General features: G+C 43.9%; 1 protein-coding gene across 3 annotated transcripts; it reads left to right on the top strand.

The window, feature by feature from the left end:
• Positions 1-3,182: 3,182 nt before the first annotated feature.
• On the top strand, positions 3,183-17,294 carry GPR65 (G protein-coupled receptor 65). Of its 3 annotated transcripts, XR_014222189.1 has the most exons (3): positions 3,183-3,283; positions 14,345-15,818; positions 16,493-17,294. XR_014222189.1 is itself a non-coding variant. In XM_082234078.1 (2 exons), exon 2 carries the CDS (start codon positions 14,505-14,507, stop codon positions 15,558-15,560), a length of 1,056 nt encoding a protein of 351 aa, XP_082090204.1. In that variant the 5' UTR covers positions 3,183-3,283; positions 14,345-14,504; the 3' UTR covers positions 15,561-16,066. The 3 variants fall into 3 exon arrangements, 2 of the variants coding, with proteins under 2 accessions (XP_082090204.1, XP_082090205.1); XM_082234078.1 differs by lacking the exon at positions 16,493-17,294 and having other exon boundaries at positions 14,345-16,066; XM_082234079.1 differs by lacking the exon at positions 16,493-17,294 and having other exon boundaries at positions 3,196-3,278; positions 14,345-16,066.
• The last annotated feature ends 852 nt before the right edge of the window (positions 17,295-18,146 follow it).

The raw sequence follows: 18,146 nt of genomic DNA, 5'->3' as shown, positions 1-18,146 counted from the left end.
TACCTAATTTGTACGTTCCAAAATGTGCAAACTGAAACCCAGCCATCCTTCAAGATTCACACTTCTCTGAATTTTGCAGTGCAGTTTTCCAGCCAAGTAATATGCACAAAAATGAATAAGCAAATGTAAAGAGTGCATAAAAATGCATATATTTCTGAAAATTGGCAAGGGCAGTGGAATAGCTCTTGGGAAGGGCCATAGCTCAGTGGCAGAGCATCTGCCTTTCATGTAGAAAATCCCAGGTTCAATCCCTGGCTTCTCCAGGTAGGGCTGGAAGAGATCCATTCAAGTAGCCCTGGAGATCAGTTCGCAGTCAGTGTAGACAATAGTGAGCTAGATGGATCAATGGGTCTGAGTCTGTATACAGCAGCTTCCTATGTCCCTATGAAAGTAACATAGAAAAATACATTCAATTAAGAAAAATATAAACATCAGAGAAAATATGCTTTGCGAAAACATGTGAATTAGGTCAACCCACATAGAAAATGTGTAAATTAGGAGAGAGAGAAAGACCCTGAATCAGGTGTGGAGAGCTAAGCTTAAGAGGAGAAAATAGAGAGAAATAGAGAAATAGAGAGAAACCAAAATTGAGAGCTTTGGCCTTCTCCCTGCCCTGCACTTTGTTCTGTTCTTTCGCCCCTCCTAGGCTCTGTCTCCAAGCCTGTCTTTGTAAGAGTGGTAATCCTTTTTGGTCTCCATCCCAGTATCAATACTTTTGCCCAGAGGCTGTGCTCGCTTTTCAATGCTTTTCCTTATCTTCATTAGACAGATTCATTGATTAGACAGACAAAGGTGTTGACTAATGTACAAATCAAGCTTCCGCTTTTACCAAGGCAAATGGGTCAATGATTTTACCTGAAGTCATACATTGACAATGTGTCAAAACTGGGTAGATAATTGCTTCTAATCTACTACAGCAAATGGTTTATGCCTTGTATATTGCAAATCAAGGATGAGTCAGGCATGCCTAAGTAGCAGAATCATGGAATGAGTTGGGTGGAACTCCAAGGGTCATCTAGTCCAACCCCCTGCAATGCAGGAATCTCAACTAAAGCATTCGTATCAGATGACCATCCAACCTCTGCTTTAAAACCTCCAATAAAGGAAAAATTGGGAGGGGTGCAGCAAATGGAACAGAAACCCTCCCCTGCAATATCTTGTGCCACTGAAAGACCTTTTTGATTCAGAGTTTCATTTCTCATTTCCAAAGCCAGATGTAATGGAAAATGTGGTAAATAGCAGCTTCTGCTTTCATGCAACATGAAATGTTGGGAGGAATTTTGTTAAGCAGAAATGAGACACTTCTGCCCAAATCCACAAACCAAGACGCTGTTAAAGAGGCAGAAGATGTAATTATCTTAATCAGATTGTCAACTCAAAGTTTCTTTCCTTGTGCAAGGAAATTATCTCCCTCTCTCTTTCTTCCTATGCACCCCCTAAATTTGCCCTCCAGAGCACATTTGGAGATGGTGTGGGGCAGAGGAGAGCAGGGAAATTCCCTTGCACTATCACAAAAAATGTAGGTGAATGCCACCTATTGATTCTAATGGTATTAAACACACCCAGGTCTGTCTTGGATTGTGGTCAAGGAGGATATGTTCATTTGTCAGCCAGCTATGAAATAATCTCTTCTGAGAAACAGATTTCTTAAAAAATTGAGTTAACTTATTGTCAAGTGAAAATCAGTGGCAATAAAGGGGCTTCATATATGTATATAAATCTATGATAAATCTCATTTCAGAGCCTAAGCTGTGCAATGTTTCCCCCCTAAGTAAGTGAAACCTAGAATATTGTTGAGGTGTCATTTTGGACTCACAGCTGTCCATGGAGGCACAGGTCAATTCTGTATCCAGGGCAGCTGTCTACCAGCTCCATATGGTACACAAGCTGAGAGCGTACCTGCCCGCGGACTGTCTCGCCTGAGTGGTGCATGCTCTGGTTATCTCCTGCTTGGACTACTGCAATGTGCTCTACGTGGGGCTACCTTTGAAGGTGACTCGGAAACTACAACTAATCCAGAATGTGGCAGCTAGACTGGTGACTGGGGGCGGATGCCAAGACCACATAACACCGGTCTTGAAAGACCTACATTGGCTCCCAGTACGTTTCCGAGCACAATTCTAAGTGTTGGTGCTGACCTTTAAAGCCCTAAACAGCCTTGGCCCAGTATATCTGAAGGAGCGTCTCCAACCCCATCGTTCTGCCCGGACACTGAGGTCCAGCGCCGAGAGCCTTCTGGCGGTTCCCTCACTGCGAGAAGCAAAGCTACAGGGAACCAAGCAGAAGGCCTTCTCAGTAGTGGCGCCCGCCCTGTGGAACGCCCTCCCATCAGATGTCAAAGAGATAAATAACTACCTGACATTTAGAAAACATCTGAAGGCAGCCCTGTTCAGGGAAGTTTTTAATGTGTGACATTTTAATGTATTTTTAATCTTTGTTGAGAGCCACCCAGAGTCGCTGGGGAAACTCAGTCAGATGGGTGGGGTACAAATAATAAATTATTCTTATCATTATATTACACATCTCAATCTTCAAGGAGTGACTCCAGGATGACCTGTGCTTTCCCAGGGTTTGGTTTCCTTGGAATTATGATCAGTGGAAACTGTGGTGTCTTTACTTCCCCATTAGGCTTCCAAGGAAGCGCAAACACATGTCTCTGTCTCTCCAGATTACAGCATCAGTCCAAAGTCTCTCACACAGAGATATTCCCTTGGTCTGTTATGGTTTTCCTAAGATGACGGAGGTGAGGAAATATGTGTCCTCTTCCTGGACAGGACCATCACTTAGTTGTCACTATGGCAACGTAACTCACTCTTTGAGATGTTGGTGAGAGCACCTAAGAGAGAGACTGCTCTGGCTGGTTCAACAGATTTTCTCTTGCAGGTTTTTACCTCTCACAGAGAACATCACAGGCCTTGAAGAGACCCCCACAAATATCATCCAGACTGACTCTCCAGCCCTATAGTAATCCTTTTAGTGTTCCCTCTCTGGTAAGTTAAAGACTTGGTGAGCCTTATGGCCCCTTTCCCTGTACAAATAGTATTAGTGTGAAAAGATTTAAGCTCCAGATCATGTGGGCAGAAAAGAAACCATGGTTTCCTCCCATCACCACCAGCAGCTGCAAAGTTGTTTCCTCTTTTTCCTAACCTCTCAAAGCAGACTACTCTAGCAATTTCCTGTCTCTGCATGAGAAATGGTTCTCATTAGAGCACATTGTCTTCTGAGGCTGAAGTGTCTAAAGTAACTAAAACAAAGCAGCAGAGCAGGTCACAACTGAAGTAAGGTAAGTCCTAATTCTTACAAAATACTCTTATAATGGTACGAAATATGGTCTGCTGAGTGGTTTTAATTAGAAATACAGGTTTCAGGCTAGGTATAAAGGCTGAAACTACGAGATCTGTTCGAGATCATCAAACAGCAGTGCCAGCTTGGGCCTTTGACTGTGGGTGCCCGGGACTGTGGGTGCCATGCAGCGTGCATGGCCCTGACACTGAAATTTATGGGTGCCCAGCACTTTCATGTTTGGGCACGCAGCGCCCCAGGGATTTGGCATCTATGTCATCAAACTAAGAGTGACACAAGAGGTTTCCTCTTGACAGACAATGACATAAACTGTTTCAAAATACATTGACCTGTAACTTCTAAAAACTATATACAAACAAAGAAACAGATCAGTAATGTTTTTCTGGCCCAGGCCTTGGAGCATTGTATGGATAGATTGGCTGGCGCACCCTTGGCTTTCTTTTCTTTTTTCCCCCTCCCTGTGCCCTGTGTTGATGTGGGTGGGTGAACACCTGCTCCATGGTCCTTTTTACAGTCAAGAAGTATATACATTTTATGACATAAAAAAATAAATAAATTGTTGGATCCCTCCACTAAACTGTTTCGGAAGCCAGTGGAGGGCAGCTAGCATCTAAGGGGGTGATTAATAAAGAACAGCTTTGTAAAAGGTTGCGGCCTTGTGCTCCAATTGTCCCGTCTTTCTGGAATCTGTCCACGGTAAATCTCTGTCCTCTCTTTCAGAAAACGCTTTTGTCCTTAGTGTGTGCATGCAAGCGTGCACTCAGACACAAGTGCAACAAGAGTTCATCAGGTCTCCATCGTCCCCCTTATCTCTGAGTGCATGCAAATACCACTGTATTGGCAGAGAGAGAGAGAGAGAGAGAGAGAGAGAGAGCTTCTATAGATAGGAAGTGTTGCTGAATGTTCTCTGAGTTCCAGGTATTCTGCAATAGAGTGATGGCCATCAACACGGACAGCTTTCAAAGAAGATAGCTCAGTCAGTAGAGCACGAGACTCTTAATCTCATGCAATGCGCAGTAGAGGGGGATAAATTAAAACACCATGGGAAATGGGGTGGGGAGTCAAGCAAAGACAAAATTGTTATTTATTGAAGTATATATGTTAATTGTTTGAAAATTCAATTAAAAATTGTTATAAAAAGAGACCCTTGATCTCGGATCATGGGTTCGAGCCCTATGTTGGACAAAAAATTCCTGCATTGGAGGGGATTGGACTAGATGACCCTTATGGTCCTTTCCAACTCTACAATTCTGAGTATATGAGTTTATGGATTTGACAACTTCATGGAGGATAAGGCTATCATTGATGGGCATAGTCATCCTCCTTCGAATACCAGCCGATGGGGATCACAAGTGAGTAAAGTCTTGTTGCACTCAGGCCTTGCTTTCAGGGCTCCCACAAGCATTGGATTTGCCACTGGGAGAAAAGGATGTTGAACTCGATGGGCCATTGGCCTGAACAAGGAGGCTCTCCTTGTGTACTTCAGCAAACATACCCCTATTCTAAGCTCAATTTTATGACTGACGTCTTAAACACATTTAGTGGGATTTTCTTCTAAATACACCTGTTTAGAATTCAGTGGCATAGCACAGGTGCAAAATTGTTAGGGGCACAAAAAATTCAACACCTGGTGCCACCTCAATACAGCTGTGGGTTTCCGTTGCTGGGCTCCATTGAAAATGGCTTCTCCATACGAACCAGGAAGTGGCCTTTCCAGACTACAGAATGACTCTTCTTTTCTTATTTCTGTGGCTGTGATCTCCTGGGTGATGCGGATGCCATTAGGCAGTTGAATGTGCACGAGTACTTCATCTGCTTCCCTCCCACCCCTTCACGCGGTCCTGGGCACTGACAACCCACGTTACACCACTGTTAGAGTTGCTCTCTGTAATGGCCAGTTAACTAATACCCCCTGCTTCAGAAGCCTGCAATAATGTGTGTGTGTGTGTGTGTGTGCTGGAAAACAACTTGACAAGTGCAATTATTATGAACCAGTTTATAACTCTAAGAAAAACCTCCAGGGTTCTATCCTGTGCTAGTCCTGCTCAGAACAGACCCGCTGAAGTTAATGGACCTGAATAATTAAGGTTCGTGCCTTTCCATGGGTCTACTCTGAAACCTGGTGGGATAAGTCCCACGATTGGAATGTAATAATGGGGGGATACAATCTATTTCAGAGAAACAGACCAGACAAGAAAGGAGGAGGAGTGGCGTTATATGTCAGGGATGTGTATACCTGTGAAGAGATCCAAGATTTAGAACCTCAAAGCCAAAGTGAGAGCATTTGGGTCAAAATTAAGGGAGAGAAGAATAACAGAGACCTCATTGTGGGAGTTTACTATAGATCCCCAAGCCAAACGGAGGACATAGATGATGCCTTCCTGGAACAGATGGCCAAGCATGCAAAAGGAAGGGAGATAGTAGTAATGGGGGACTTCAATTACCCGGATATTTGTTGGACGTCAAACTCAGCCAAGAGCATAAGGTCAAACAGATTCCTCACTGGCCTTGCAGACAACTTCATTGTCCAGAAAGTGGGAGAAGCAACAAGAGGAACAGCCATTTTAGATCTGGTCCTAACCAATGTTGATGACCTGGTTAGTGGGGTAGATGTGGATGGATCATTAGGCGCGAGTGATCATGCTCTTCTGAAGTTTACTATACAGCGGAAAGGAGCAGCCAAGCATACTAGGACTCAATTTCTTGACTTTAAGAAAGCCGACTTCATAAAACTTAGGGAAGTGCTGGGTGAGATCCCATGGACAGCAATACTAAAAGGAAAGGGAGTTCATGATGGCTGGGAGTTTGTTAAGAGGGAGATAGTAAAAGCACAACGTCAGGCAATACCAATGAGACGGAAACATGGAAGGTGCCTAAAGAAGCCAGGGTGGCTATCTAAAGAACTTTTAACTGAATTAAGATTAAAAAAGGATGTGTACAAAAAATGGAAAAGGGGGGAAACCACCAAAGAGGAATTCAGACAAATAGCCAGCACGTGTAGACACAAAGTCAGAAAAGCTAAAGCACAGAATGAACTCAGGCTTGCTAGAGAGGTTAAAAGCAACAAAAAAGGCTTTTATGGGTATGTTCGTAGCAAAAGGAAGAACAAAGAAACAGTGGGGTCACTCAGAGGAGAAGATGGTGAAATGCAAACAGGGGACACAGAAAGGGCTGAACTCCTCAATGCCTTCTTTGCCTCAGTCTTCTCCGATAAAGAAAACAATGCCCGACCTGAAGAATTTGGAGCAAATGATTCAGCAAAGGAAACACAGCCCAGAATAACTAAGGAGATAGTACAAGAATATTTGGCTAGTTTAGATGTATTCAAGTCTCCAGGGCCAGATGAACTGCACCCAAGAGTATTAAAAGAACTGGCAGATGTGATCTCAGAACCACTGGCAGTCATCTTTGAGAATTCCTGGAGAACAGGCGAAGTCCCGGCAGACTGGAGGAGGGCAAATGTTGTCCCTATTTTCAAAAAGGGGAAAAGAGAGGACCCAAATAATTACCGCCCAGTCAGTCTGACATCAATACCAGGGAAGATTCTGGAGCAGATCATTAAGCAAACAGTCTGTGAGCACCTAGAAAGGAATGCTGTGATCACCAATAGTCAACATGGATTTCTGAAAAATAAGTCATGTCAGACTAACCTGATCTCGTTTTTTGACAGAATTACAAGCCTGGTAGATGAAGGGAACGCAGTGGATGTAGCCTACCTTGATTTCAGCAAGGCATTTGACAAGGTGCCCCATGATATTCTTGTAAAGAAGCTGGTAAAATGCGGTCTTGACTCTGCTACCACTCAGTGGATTTGTAACTGGCTGACTGACCGAACCCAAAGGGTGCTCATCAATGGTTCCTCTTCATCCTGGAGAAGAGTGACTAGTGGGGTGCCACAGGGTTCTGTCTTGGGCCCAGTCTTATTCAACATCTTTATCAACGACTTGGATGATGGACTCAAGGGCATCCTGATCAAATTTGCAGATGACACCAAACTGGGAGGGGTGGCTAACATCCCAGAGGACAGGATCACACTTCAAAATGACCTTGACAGATTAGAGAACTGGGCAAAAACAAACAAAATGAATTTTAACAGGGAGAAATGTAAAGTATTGCACTTGGGCAAAAAAAAAATGAGAGGCACAAATACAAGATGGGGGACACCTGGCTTGAGAGCAGTACATGTGAAAAGGATCTAGGAGTCTTGGTTGACCACAAACTTGACATGAGCCAACAGTGTGACGCGGCAGCTAAAAAAGCCAATGCAATTCTGGGCTGCATCAATAGGAGTATAGCATCTAGATCAAGGGAAGTAATAGTGCCACTGTATTCTGCTCTGGTCAGACCACACCTGGAGTACTGTGTCCAGTTCTGGGCACCACAATTCAAGAAGGACACGGACAAACTGGAACGTGTCCAGAGGAGGGCAACCAAAATGGTCAAAGGCCTGGAAACGATGCCTTATGAGGAACGGCTAAGGGAGCTGGGCATGTTTAGCCTGGAGAAGAGGAGGTTAAGGGGTGATATGATAGCCATGTTCAAATATATAAAAGGATGTCACATAGAGGAGGGAGAAAGGTTGTTTTCTGCTGCTCCAGAGAAGCGGACACGGAGCAATGGAGCCAAACTACAAGAAAGAAGATTCCACCTAAACATTAGGAAGAACTTCCTGACAGTAAGAGCTGTTCGACAGTGGAATTTGCTGCCAAGGAGTGTGGTGGAGTCTCCTACTTTGGAGGTCTTTAAGCAGAGGCTTGACAACCATATGTCAGGAGTGCTCTGATGGTGTTTCCTGCTTGGCAGGGGGTTGGACTCGATGGCCCTTGTGGTCTCTTCCAACTCTATGATTCTATTCTATGATTCTAGGACTAGCAATTTCAGAGCTGCTTCCAAACAAAAGTTTTTCTGCACTTGGAGAGTGCAATTGTTGCAAAGGTATCAGCAAGAACCCAGTTCTGGGCACCACAGTTCAAGAAGGACACTGACAAACTGGAACGTGTCCAGAGGAGGGCAACCAAAATGGTCAAAGGCCTGGAAACGATGCCTTATGAGGAACGGCTAAGGGAGCTGGGCATGTTTAGCCTGGAGAAGAGGAGGTTAAGGGGTGATATGATAGCCATGTTCAAATATATAAAAGGATGTCACATAGAGGAGGGAGAAAGGTTGTTTTCTGCTGCTCCAGAGAAGCGGACACAGAGCAATGGATCCAAACTACAAGAAAGAAGATTCCACCTAAACATTAGGAAGAACTTCCTGACAGTAAGAGCTGTTCGACAGTGGAATTTTCTGCCAAGGAGTGTGGTGGAGTCTCCTACTTTGTTTTTTTTTTTATAAAATTTTTATTGGTTTTTCACCTTTTATATAGACACATAAACACACACACACACAAAAAAGAAAAGCAAAAACATGTAAAATTTCAGAAGATCTTATTTTCCTAACCCTGTTCCCTGACTTCCCCCCACCCCCTCTCTTGCATCCCAATTCCCAAAATTATGTCAGCAAGTTGGTATTTCTCGTCTTGACCATCTTAATATTACACCTTTTATAACAGAAAATAGATTTTTTCTAAGTTGGACCCAAATTCCCTTCCATCGATTTCCCATTTTATCTTAAATAAAGATCATGTTTAACTAAACCCCATTGACTTGAGTATTTTTTTATAAAACCATTCTTCCCTCCCTCCCATCCCCGGTTTTCGTCCCTTCCAAGTGCATGTCCAAAATAACAGTTCTTAGCCTGGGTTCCTCACATCCGAGGCTTTCAAATCTCTTTCAGTCCCTCTCCGCCGGTCTTGTTGGTAATCCTCTTTGTCGGTCGTCGAATCTCGAAAGAGTTCTATCACCATCAACCCATAGTCTCTTCCCATAAGGGTATTTGGAAACAGCTGCTGGAAAATTTCCACAAAACCTGCATCTTCAAAATCAAAGTCAGAATCACAGTGGAGGCCCCAATTATATTTCTTTATTTTCAGTTCCTGTATTCCATAAATTCCCGGGATCTCCACTTTCATCTTTTGCATCTTTCGCAGATTGGTGGTAAATTTACTCCAGAGATCTCCTTGCCTGTTTCCCACAGGTGTCCATTTCTGGTTGGTACTTTCCAACTTTACTTTCTCTTTTTCTTGTTTAGACTCTTCCACTTCTTTAGATGTCATTTCCGATGCAGCTGTGGATACTTTCTCATTCGGGTCCTCATTACATTCAACAGAGCTGCTTGTTCCAGAAGTCAAGGTCATAAGTTGTTTATTCATAGCCAGACTCTGTTCTTGTAAGATTCCCACCAAATGAAACATTCTTTCGATTTCCACTAGTAACTTTCCATCCATAGCCATTGTAATTTCACAAAATTCCCCCTAGAGGGAATCTGGTTACTTGGTATTCTTTTTTTCCCCCCAACAATCCTCTAACTTGTTGTTATTACTTTGTTTCCAACAATTTTAGTTCAATTGTACCACATTTTGGTCCAGAGGGATCTTAAATAACAATTTTTCCACTTTAAATGTCCGTTTGACAGCTTTGACAGCTGTCAAACACTGCACCTCCTGCACAAGCTCCAAAACAGGACGCTCCCGGGCCCGGGAGGGGGGGTTGTTTACAGCAAAAAGAAAGCTTCCAAAGCTCCACTCTCCAGCTCAAAATTTTCTTTTTACCAAATCTTGGAAGTTAATGTCTTTTTAACTCACCCCTCAAAGGGTAGGCTCTCCAGCTTAGTTCTTATGTCGTTGCTTTAGATCGTCTGCAAAGGGGGGGTGCGGACTTCCTTTTAGCACACCCCCAGTCGTCTCCAATTCACGGGATAATATTCTTAAAACCAAATTCCGTCTTACTCACGGGTTGTTCTTTTCAGTCCAAATCTCAAGGAAGGAAGTCAGCGCTCTCCAGTCATGGCTCGCGGCTTTGCTCAACCGAGGTAGCGATCGACTCTCAGTGCCACGCCACCCCCCGTATCCTCTCCGTAGCCTTTAAAAAGGCTCTTCGTGAATCGGGGGCGCTTAAGGCACCCGCCGAGTCTTCAGTCCGCAGGCTTCCGCGCCTGCGGTTTTTAAGGGTCCCCGCGTCGCCGGCGTGGCAAAGACCCGTCCTCAGCTGAGCCGATTCCCTCCGGAGCTCGGAGGGAATCCGCCATTTCCAGATCACGCCAACCCGGAAGTCCTGGAGTCTCCTACTTTGGAGGTCTTTAAGCAGAGGCTTGACAACTATATGTCAGGAGTGCTCTGATGGTGTTTCCTGCTTGGCAGGGGGTTGGACTCGATGGCCCTTGTGGTCTCTTCCAACTCTATGATTCTATGATTCTAACCCAGACAAATTCTTCTTGCTGGCTGCTCCCAGACTTTGGAACTCCCTTCCTAAAAAAGTTTAGACCGGCTCCCTCCTTTCTGTCCTTCTGTCCTTTTCTATTTCAAAAGGCCTTTGTGATCTGATTGTTTTTAAGGAAAAGGCTGGTGCTGTGGGGGTTTTATTGTTATTGTCTTTGTTTTTAATGGATCTTTGTATATTATTTTAATTCTATTAGTGTTTAACTACATTTTAATGATAGTCTTTTCTACGTTTTTAGCTTGTTCTGTTTCATCTGTGTAAGCCGCCTTGAGTCTCAGGCTGGGGAAAAGGCAGGATATAAATAAATATAATAGTCATAATTCTCTTCCTACAGTTATTTTTCCCCAAACACAAATCCATACAGATTAGTGTGAAAAGTGACCTTCCTCCCCCACCCACCCTCCTGCTACTACAGTGGTACCCCGCAAGACGAATGCCTCGCAAGACGGAAAACCCGCTAGACGAAAGGGTTTTCCGTTTTGGAGGCGCTTCGCAAAACGAATTTCCCTATGGGCTTGCTTCGCAAGACGAAAGCCCATAGGGAAATCTCCAGGACAGCGGGGAAGCGCAGCGCGTCTTCCCCACTGTCCTCGGACCTCCTCCGAAGGCTGGCGGTGGGGCGGAAAGACCTTCTCCCCGCGCCAGCCTTCAGAAGGCTCCTCCGAAGGCTGGCGCGGGGAGAAGGGCTTTTCTCCCCACCGCCAGCCTTCGGAGGAGCCTTCCGAAGGCTGGCGGTGGGGCGGAAAGCCCTTCTCCCCGCGCCAGCCTTCGGATGGTTGTCCTGAAGACTTGCGGTGGGAGGAGGGTTTTCCTTCCCACTGCCAACATTCAGAATGCTGTTCTGAATGTTGGCGGTGGGGAGGAAAAACCCTCCTCCCACCGCAAGCCCCGGGAACAGAGGAGAAGCGCTGCGCCCCTTCCCCTCTGTTCCCGTACCTGTCCTGAAGGCTTGCGGTGGGGAGAAAAGCCCTTCTCCGCACCGCCAGCCTGGCAAGCAGTTTCCATAGGAACACATTAATTGATTTTCAATGCATTCCTATGGAAAACCGTGCTTCGCAAGACGAAAAACTCGCAAGAAGAAAAAACTTGCGGAACGAATTAATTTCGTCTTGCGAGGCACCACTGTACATTTATTTTAGCAAGTGTGCAGTGTGGATTCTTGAAGGTCAAAGCACTTATTGGCTAGGGTCTACAACGCTGATCAAATGACATATATCCACTCCCATTAATGTCTCACATTACTAGTGTATAGTGTGCACTATTGCTCCAGCCCTGCATCTCTCACACACAGGCTTCTTTGGCTTAGCATGTCGTGCAAACCTTAGATTGTGGTTTAGCACTCTCCAGTCTAGAGATGGGCAAATCTGTCAATTTCAGTTTCTCTAGGTTCCTCATTCCACCCTCCTCTTAACTTTAGTTCTCTGCATTTCTATCCTCATGAAAATTCAGCAGCATTTTAGTAAGAATTTCTCCTAATACAAATATTTGCTTGCAATTTTGCCTAATAAACACATTTCTGCAAAGCGTTTTCCTGTTATATAATTCATTTCTGTATGCTGTTTTCAGGCATATATGCATGTTTATGCACACCTTACTCTAGTACAGTGGTGCCCCGCAAGACGAATGCCTCGCAAGACGGAAAACCCGCTAGACGAAAGGATTTTCCGTTTTTGAGCTGCTTCGCAAGACGATTTTCCCTATGGGCTTGCTTTGCAAGACAAAAACGCCTTGCGAGTGTTCTGATTTTTTTCCGCTTCCCCCCCCCTTTTCTAAGCCGCTAAGCCGCTAATAGCCTTTTAGCCGCTAATCCGCTAAGCCTTTAATAGCCGCTAAACCGCTAATAGCGCTAATCCGCTAAGCAGCTAATAGGGTTGCTTCGCAAGACAAAAAAACCGCTAAACGAAGAGACTCGCGGAACGGATTAATTTCGTCTTGCGAGGCACCACTGTAAATGCATTTCGTTTAGTAAACATTACTTGGCTGGAAAACTGCATTGTAAAATACAGAGAAGTGTGAATTTTGAAGGATGGCTGTGTTTTGCCCATGCCCCTATTTCAGAAGCGTGAATTAGGTTGGTTCACCAGCAAATGCAAATTTCTCCCCCAGCCCAATTCCAAACAATCATGGCTCGTGGTTTGCCCAGATCTAAGATATGAGCTTATCTGGGCAAACCACTTATGAACTTGGGTTTGGACAACATGCTGGGCCAAACTATGGCTTTACCTCAGTGTAACACAGCTGCAGAATGACTAGAGAGGAGTAGAGTGCCCTCACTCACTCATTCATACTAAGCCATGTTGTTTCATATTCTGGACTTCTTCTTTGTAGTGTATTTTTGGTGAACTCTTGAATGAATGTCATCTGAAGAGCTGTTCGACAGTGGAATTTGCTGCCAAGGAGTGTGGTGGAGTCTCCTTCTTTGGAGGTCTTTAAGCAGAGGCTTGACAACCATATGTCAGGAGTGCTCTGATGGTGTTTCCTGCTTGGCAGGGGGTTGGACTTGATGGCCCTTGTGGTCTCTTCCAACTCTATGATTCTATGATTCTATGAATGGAATGTTGTGTTATATAGGAAGACAGAAACTTGCCTTATACTGAAATATAGTGTCCAGATCCAGGGAAATAATAGTCCCACTCTATTCTGCCTTGGTCAGACCACACCTGGAATACTGTGTCCAAGTCTGGGCACCACAATTTAGGAAGGATATTGAGAAGCTAGAATGTGTGCTGAGGAGGGCAACCAAGATGATCAAGGGTCTGGAAATCAAGCTTTATGGTTGAAGGAGCTGGGTATGTTTAGCCTGGAAAAGAGGAGATATGATGTTCATCTTCAAATATCTGAAGAGCTGCCACATGGAAGAGGAAAGAAGCTTGTTTTCTCCTGCTCTGAAGGGTAGGACTTAAACCAACGGCTTCAAGTTACAAGAAAGGAGATTCCAACTAAACATCAGGAAAAAACTTTCTGACAGTAAGAGCTGTTCAACATGGAAACAATCTCCCTCAGGAGGTTACGGACTCTCCTTCCTTGGAGGTTTTTAGCAGAGGTTAGATGGCCATCTGTCATGGATGCTTCACTTGAGATTCCTGCGTTGCAGGGGTTGGACTTGGGGTCCCTTCCAACTCTACAATTCTATGATTCCACAGTAAAAACCAATGCAAAGAATTTATCTACCTTCTCTGTGACCTCTCTGTCCTCCCTCAGGTATTTTAATCCCCCCACATTTTTTCTTTGTCTAGACCTTGTTCCGTCTCATTGGGTGGATTCTTGCTAATGGTGCATTTAAATAAATGTTTGCTTTTCTGCTTTTTGGAATTTGCTTCACACATTCTTCCTTTGCTTACCTTATCAGAGTTCACTACAGTTTGTGGTCTTTTTATTTTTCTTCTTTCAGCAAGTGATCCTGCAATTTAACTACATTGGCTCCCTTTTTGTACTTCTTTGTAGCTATTCTAATCTGTGCTGTGTTATTTTCTCCCTCAGAGATTGTTCTGGACATGAGCCATTCCTTCTTGATGGTCCTTCATTGCTCAGTTTTCCTTCCTTTCAGAATTTTAAAAGAGGGAAAGAGACCCTAAAGCCACCCAAAATGACAGATGTACAGCAGTACCTTTAATCATCTCCATCCTTTTACTACTGTTTTTTGCTTTGAGCATCATTGACAATTGTCTCGATCAGATTAACTAAACAAACCATCTAATTGCATCTTTCCTTTCTCTCCTTTGCAGCAAAGAAACAAAAACAAAACGCAGTGAATTGCATTTTGGTGAAGGTTGACAATCTGGACCATAAGAACCTATTATCTGCTCTTCTGTGACCCAAACTTGGATTGAGACAACTAGTAATTTTTGGCATCATATCCCTTCCATCTGGAGTGAACTGGTCTTAATGGAAAGAATGGCCTGTAATAAATCATTATGCAATGCAACAACTTGTCTTGTAACTTACGAACTAGATCAACATTTGTTTCCTGTTCTCTACAGCATTTTGATTATTATCAGTATTCCTGCCAACTCTGCATCCCTTTATATATCCTACAGCCAAATAAAGCAAAAAAATGAGTTGGGCATCTATCTTTTAAGTTTAGCTTTAGCTGACCTGCTTTACACTTTGACCCTGCCTCTATGGATTTATTATGCTCAGAATGGGGATAACTGGGACCTTTCCCAGCAACTTTGCACTTTTTCTGTTTTCCTTAAGTACTTGAATTATTATACCAGCTCAGCATTTCTCACCTGCATTTCCATTGATAGATACTTAGCTGTAGTCTACCCAATGAGATTCCATTATTTGCGTACAAGAAGATTTGCCTTGCTTGCCTCTGTCTTTGTCTGGGCCTTCGAAATCATGTCAAACTATCAGGTTTTAAAGAACGAAGACATATTTAATGAAACATTTGTATCCACAAACCATACATTTTGTTATGATACATACCCTCTAGTAAACTGGCAGGCCCAATTGAACTTTTACCGTGTGGTTGTGGGGTATGCAATCCCACTGGCCATCATGGTCTTCTGCTACCAGAAAATATACCGAGCCGTGAAGAACAATCAAGCAACCCGGAACAGGGACAAGAGGAAAATCAACCACTTATTGCTGAGCATCGTCGTCACTTTCTTTTTGTGCTTCACTCCATATCATGTCGTTCTGTTCATTCGCAGTATCGTTGAGCCATGTGAGTGTGACTGTGGCTGTGGCTGTGACGCTCCCCAGAGGATGTTTATACCTTACAGGATTACAACTGCACTGACGAGTCTGAACTGTATAGCTGACCCAATTCTCTACTGCTTCGTGAGTGAAACTGGAAGAATGGATATTTGGAACATGCTCAAGTGCGGCTCTTCTGAGAGCCAAAGAGATGCACAACTTTCACAAAAGGTTGCCATTTCCAGTAGTTCACAGGAGAAAGCCATGATGGTTCTGAAATCAGAAACTGTGCTATAGGGCAGAGATACAGGAATGGGGGGGGGCGCTGTGGCCCTCTGTAAGTTGTTGGACTTCAAGTCTCATCGGCCTCTGGCTGTGTGAGTGAAAATGACCAGCTTTTTTGTGCCTGAAGAAAAGAACAAGGTGGTGTCCTCATCCCAAACCAGAAGCTGACTGGACTCCCGGCTGAATCTTACTTCATCACTGGCATTGGGTCACTGTCTTCCACCACACCTAAGGACAGGGGTATGCACAACTCTGTTCTCCAATATCTTGGTCCCACTCCCCATCCCCCCAGTATCTAAGGCAGGTGCTTTACGCTTCCCTGGCAAAAGATACTTGGAGTGGGAGTTTGAAATGAATGAAGCTGTAAAGTTTGGCTTCTCTCCCCACCCCCTTCATCGTCAAATTCAGTTTGCCATATTTCCACATTGGCATGATTGTTTTTTTAAAAAGTCTGGGTGAAAGTTTAATTTATTATAAAATAAAATGTATTATGTGCACAGGAAGGCTGTTCTAGATCATTCTATTGCTTTCTGTTTTAAGTTAGAAACTGCTCTTCGTTGTACAGTGGATGGTTGGGTTGCGAACATGATCCATGTGGGATGCACGTTCACAACCCACAGCAGCGCATCTGCGCACACGCAGGTTGCGATTCAGCATTTCTGCGCATGCGCAAAGTGCAATTTAGCACTTCTGCGCATGCGCGACTACCGAAACCCGGAAGTAACCCATTCTGGTACTTCCTGGTTTCTGCGGGTCCGTAACCCGAAAAAATGCAACCTGGAGCGTCTGTAACCCAAGGTATGACTTGTACAATCAAAATGTCACGGGCCTAGAAAACAGAACCATAAGTGGAAAAGGAAACCTTAAGGGAGGATAAATTAGGGAAAATAGATGCTTAAACTGAACTCTGCTGCTCATAGGCCAAGATGTTGAGAGGGGGCTAGAAATAATGGTATCATTCACTTGATGCAGTAAACCATAGTTAATGGTTTACCATGTACACACCACTCTCAACCACTGATTTCAACACACCAGTGCTCTTCCCTATTAGTGCACAAGAGAAAGAAACCACCATTGATGGCTTGGCATGGCCAAATTCCTGGCTGCCGGGTCAATGGGAAAGATGTCATAAAGACAATGCCAGACACATTGAGGCACAAGCAGCTTCAAATCCACATTATGTGGATAAGCCCTTTGTCTCCCAAACAGTCTTGTGCTACTTCTGAAACAGCATGGGGGACCGCAGGTGTACAGCTCATAATTTCCTGCGCACTTTATCTAGATGCACCCTGGTGTTATTTTCCTTGATTTTACGTCAGGGCTTTTATCAAGTCATCTTAGCCCATACGTTGCTAGCTAGAAGAACATGCAACGCAGGAAATGGAAAAATAGTAACCTGATACTATCAAGGGTGTAGCGACTACCTTTGGTGCAGCCTGCAGCTACCTAGGAAATTCATGAAGCATCCTGTTCTTTGTTATGTATGCAAAATATTGTGAAATCTACATCAATCAGATCTAATAATAGAAGTCTGCTTTGGAGGTTCAAGTTGCTCCGGCTAGGCCGCTTACTTAAGAAATGATATACGTGTAACAGAATTGCTAAGAGTGACAGAGTCTATCATGTGGATTACCAAGATAATGCATGTGAAATTTTGAGTAAGTTTAAGGCTGCAATACTCTACCACTTACTGGGGTGTGACCCACATTGAACAGCCTCCTTGTTAATAAAAACAAAACCTCCTGATGCTTTCTTATCCCTACTGCACCTTTCTCTAGGCACAGGTTCTATCATATTCTCTGGGTTGGAGGCTTCTGCTCAAACCTCACCTCCCAAAAGGCCTTACTGTTGCAATCTTATCTCTGCAGTTTAAGCCTCTCTTTTGGTTCTGGGTCTCTCATTCATAGCTGGTGCCTCACGGAGTCAGTGGCAGTCTGAGGGGAAAAAAATAACCCCACTAGCGCCTCTTCTGGCACAATCATCTCTGTAGCTTCTCCATCTCCCTCACATGAATTTTCTTCTGAGTAGACAGAATCATAAACGAACATCAAAGGTTATCAAGTCTAACTTCCTGCCAATGTTGGGAATGCACTGTTACAGCACCCCTGATAGGTAGGCATCTGGCTTCGGGTTCAAAACATCTAACAAAAGAGATCCCACCACTTTCTGAGTCAATTTGTTCTACAGCTCACACTCTTGAGAAGTTCTTCCTGATTTTTAGACTAAATTCCATTTCTTGTAATTTGATCTTGTTAATTTGGGTCCTGGAGCAATGGAAAACAAATTTTCTCCATCATCCATGTGACGATCCCTCAGGTGTTTGATTTATTAGTGCAACTCAGACTTTGCACAATAATTGGAAGTTGCCCTTGTTTGTGAACACCCTCTTGCTTAACAAAAAGAGTGGATGGTTAGAGCTGTTGTTTTTCAGTAGATGGCAGTGCAGTTCTGCGTAGTAAAGTGAGATATAGAATATACTACTCAGGAAAATACATCATCATTAAGCAATTCCTACCTTAAAGTCCCAAGTCTTCATTTAGGGAAGAGTTTGGGAATATGTTGCCTTAACCCAGCTAATACACAAACAATATGCATGCA

This window comes from Podarcis vaucheri (genome assembly GCF_965113315.1).
Source record: "Podarcis vaucheri genome assembly, chromosome: 1".
Lineage (NCBI taxonomy): Eukaryota > Metazoa > Chordata > Lepidosauria > Squamata > Lacertidae > Podarcis > Podarcis vaucheri.
Note: the sequence above shows the minus strand (reverse complement) of the source record. Positions and strands in the feature narration are given on the sequence as shown.

Excerpts from the sequence above, each read along its gene's own strand:
- GPR65 (XM_082234078.1), top strand. The coding sequence starts at position 14,505 with ATGGAAAGAATGGCCTGTAATAAATCATTATGCAATGCAACAACTTGT.